The sequence below is a fragment of the Pteropus vampyrus genome, unplaced genomic scaffold, assembly GCF_000151845.1.
Source record: "Pteropus vampyrus isolate Shadow unplaced genomic scaffold, Pvam_2.0 Scaffold235, whole genome shotgun sequence".
Classification (NCBI taxonomy): domain Eukaryota; kingdom Metazoa; phylum Chordata; class Mammalia; order Chiroptera; family Pteropodidae; genus Pteropus; species Pteropus vampyrus.
In genome coordinates this window covers 699,071-702,681 of record NW_011889016.1, presented here as the reverse complement: position 1 = coordinate 702,681, position 3,611 = coordinate 699,071, and the positions used below count along the sequence as shown (strand labels likewise).

The 3,611-nt window shown below is 62.5% G+C and overlaps 1 protein-coding gene across 1 annotated transcript in view; it reads left to right on the top strand.

Moving 5' to 3' along the window:
• Positions 1 to 3,611, top strand: part of SLC6A3 (solute carrier family 6 member 3) — a 66,074-nt gene that overhangs the window by 18,767 nt on the left and 43,696 nt on the right. The window contains 1 exon segment of the mRNA XM_023519756.1: positions 3,133 to 3,364. Within this exon segment, the coding sequence (XP_023375524.1) occupies positions 3,133 to 3,364 (232 nt within the window).

Genomic DNA, 3,611 nt, shown 5'->3' with positions numbered 1-3,611 from the left:
CGCCCTGGCCCCCCATGGACCAGGAGCCGCTCACTGCGCCTGACCGGCACTGAGCTCCCGAGAAAGCCAGACAGTGAGCCCCCCGCGGCGGGGTCAAGCATCCGGCTGCGCCTCAGCCTCGGTTCCCCGGACGGCTGGCCTCCGGCCCTCCGCACGGCCGCGGCAGGAGACGCTGCGGGTGGCCCCAGCACCAAACGCGGAATCACAGAGGCTGGAGGAGGAGTCTCGGGGATGACCCTCTTTCCCCGCCCCTCTCCGGTCTGAGCGCGCGCGCACGCAGCGGCCAGACACGAGAGACAACCACAGTGACCGCGGACGGACGCGGCCGACCCTCGCGGACCTGGGGGCTCCCCCCCAGAAACGCGTTCCTTCCGCCGGCGTTCCTGGGGCGCCAGCCCTCGTGAACGCCCCGGAGTGAGCTGGCTCTGGGGGTGCCGAAGGCTCCCTCAAGGCCTGAGGATGCCTCTTTCACGGCAGCCCGAGTAATTCTGTACCCCACGGAGGCACCGCACTCCAGATCGTGGACTGGAACGTAATTTTATGGTACTTTGTGGTCAGCAGTGTTTTAGTATGATTTATTTAGCCAACCTTTCATCTTTCTAAAAAGAATTTAAAATTCTTTAAATTTATATTTTTATATAACACACAAGGTTATAGAAACATATTAAGAAAAATCAAAATTTAAGAAAATTGACATTAAGAGCTGCGTGAAATTCCGTTAGCCCTGAGCTTCCAGACATAGAGGAACACATTCTGGCTGAAGGAGCCGTCTCCTTGGCAGAGGGCTCCGTGTGGCAGGAAGTGGTGAAGGACACGCACCAGGCGGCTTTAGTTAGCGTCCATGGCGAGGTAGTGGACAGCGATCATCAGGCATTCTCATAGCAAGAGAAAGTGGTGTGTCAGTTGGCCGGGTCCTAAGTGATGGCAAGGAGGTGCTTGGCGGTGGCCCAGGCCCGTGGCCTCTAAGACTCTGCAGTCCTGAAGGGCAGCTCTTAGAGTGACCAAACGAACTCGAGAGAATCTTTTCCTTCACTCAGCGATGGCGGCCGCCAGACAGCAGCGGGGGGCGCTCCAGGGCTGGAGTGCTGGCTGCTGATGGGGAGCCATGCGCTCCAGGAGCTGCGTCGGCCCCGCGGTGACCTCGTCACTCCGTTGTGAAGGTCGAGAAATCTGACCCGCCCAGATGGAGGGCTGAGCGCACAGCCAGGGTTCCAGGAGGACCAGAGGCAACGTCGGCTCTTCCTTCAGACACTGGATTTGGATCTGCACTCGGGTTTGACCAAAGGCTCCCCGAGTTCCCAAAGTTCCACGCTGAGGGTTTGGGACGCAGAGTCTCAAACGATTCCAGGTCGAGCGCGTAAAGTCGGCCCACTGCCAGGGGAACCGTCCGTGGTGGCTTCCGATGAGCATGTCCTCGTGACAAAATGGCTGGCCGACCGCACGCCATCGCGGCCATGTGGCTGCCTCAGCAGGCTCACCGTAAATCACCACCCAGCCTCTCCCTCAAAGGAACCCAGCGGAAGTGCAATGTGGAGTCGCTTACTGTCGACCAGTTTCACCCTGGAGAAGACGTCCCACAGGAACCGGCTTTGTTCAGTCGTCACCGCCTCTGAGGCCGTTCTCCAGCGGGGCGCCTACCGGGGCCTGGCGTGCCGCCTGATGCTGGCTCTGTCTGATGCACCTACACAGATAAATTTTGGTGCCTCCAGTTTTGCTTTTAAGGTAGGAAGAGCACTTCAGCGAAGTGGCCTGAACACGAAAATGGCTTCTCCTAAGGTTTATGCCCGTAAAAAACAAAGCAAGCCGCTCCCTGCGGAAGTCGCCTTGGAGGCTGGCTCCTCCTCAGCCACGGCGGGCAGGGCGGCATGGCGCCTCGCAGGCTTCTAACAAAGAAAGTTAAGGTCACAGCCCAAGCTAGTCCAATCGCCAAAGCTGAGAAGGACGGTCGAAGCGCGAACAGCGTGGAGCTTAGCGACGTGAACCGTGTGGCAGGAACGTGGCGGTGCTCGTCCCGCTCCGAGGGTGGTGGCCCTTCCCCGCCCAGGGGACAACCGCCAGACGCCTGCGCCCACCAGGCGGGCCGGCACAACACCGCCGACTGCCCAGCACGCTCTTCTGCTGTAGCTCACCAGGGGCCAGGAGCCCCTCAAAACTGACCCCAAACTCCAGGTTTGGTGGCCTTGAGTGCCCCTGGGTGTCCCCGGGTGGCCTCAATGGCTCTGGGTAGCTATGAATGAGCCCAGATGACTCAGATTGCCGTGGGTAGCCTTGGGGTGGCATGAGTAGCTGTGGGTGGCCCTGGGTGACTCTGGGCATCCCTGGGTTAGCCCTGGTGGGCATGGGTGGTCTTGGATGCCCTCGACGGTCCCGGATGAGCCTCGGAGGCTGCAGCAGGAAGCAGCGCTTCTCGATGCTGGCACCGGCTCGGCGGACTCCTGGCCCCGAGTGTGACATAACAGGCAGTTTTACATAGTCTTGTCATCCCTACACAGCTGCCGAGATCAGGAAGGACGTTGGTTGGTTGGCAAGCCATGAATCATCAGGCGTGAGCGGGAGCGCCCTTTAGCGGCGGGGAGGGCAGGCAGGAGTGAGCTTATTTGAGCAGGAAATGGCCAGGGGAGTTAGGCGGCCACAGATGCATCTGAGGTCCCTGGATAACTCTGGGTGAGGTTTCCCACGGTGACCCAGAGTGGCCCTCGATGGCCTAAAGTGTGCCTGGATGATCCTGTATCATCCCGAGTGGCTTTGAATGGCAGTGGATAGGCATGGATGGCCCTTAGTTACCCGTATGCCTGTGGGCAACCTGGTTCTACCAGGTGGCCCTGGATCTCCCTGCATGTCCCCAGGTATTCCAGCCAGAACCCCAGACAGCCTTCAGTGGCCCCGGTGGCCTTCGTGGCCCCGAACGTCCCTCAGAGACACTCCGAGTGCCTCGGTGGACGTCGGTGGCCACCGCCAGATTGGGGAGGGGCCCACTCTGGTCCCCACGTGGGGTCTGGCATCGCCCTCCGCTCCTCTGCGCCCCGTGCTCACAGGCGTGGCCCAGTGTCCGGGCGGAGGTGAACGGCGGGCACGCGACGTCTCCCGTGGGGACGGGGAGGGCGCCCGTGGACGGTGCCGTGCCATCCGCAGGCGTGGGCTTCACGGTCATCCTCATCTCGCTGTACGTCGGCTTCTTCTACAACGTCATCATCGCCTGGGCTCTGCATTACCTGTTCTCGTCCTTCGCGGTGGCCCTGCCCTGGACCCACTGCAACAACACGTGGAACAGCGCCCGCTGCGCGGACGAGCCCGCGGGCAACGCCAGCGGCCGGCCCGGCCTCAACCACAGCTTCCAGACCACGCCCGCCGCCGAGTACTTCGAGTAAGTGGGCGTCTGCACCCGGCCCGGGGCCCCCGTGTCTGCCGGAGCGGGGCTTGGGGAAGATGCAGAGCCGGCCCCCACTGCGCCCGGGGCTCGGCTCCCACTGCCTCGCGGGCGTGAGGGCCCTGGCCTCGCCCTGTGCCCCCCGCTCTGTCCCCTGGGGTTCCCGTGGGCGAGTCGCGCTCGTGGCCCAGCACGGCTGGAGGGCGGCCCCTCGGAGGACACAGCAGGCCGAGCAGGCCCGTGG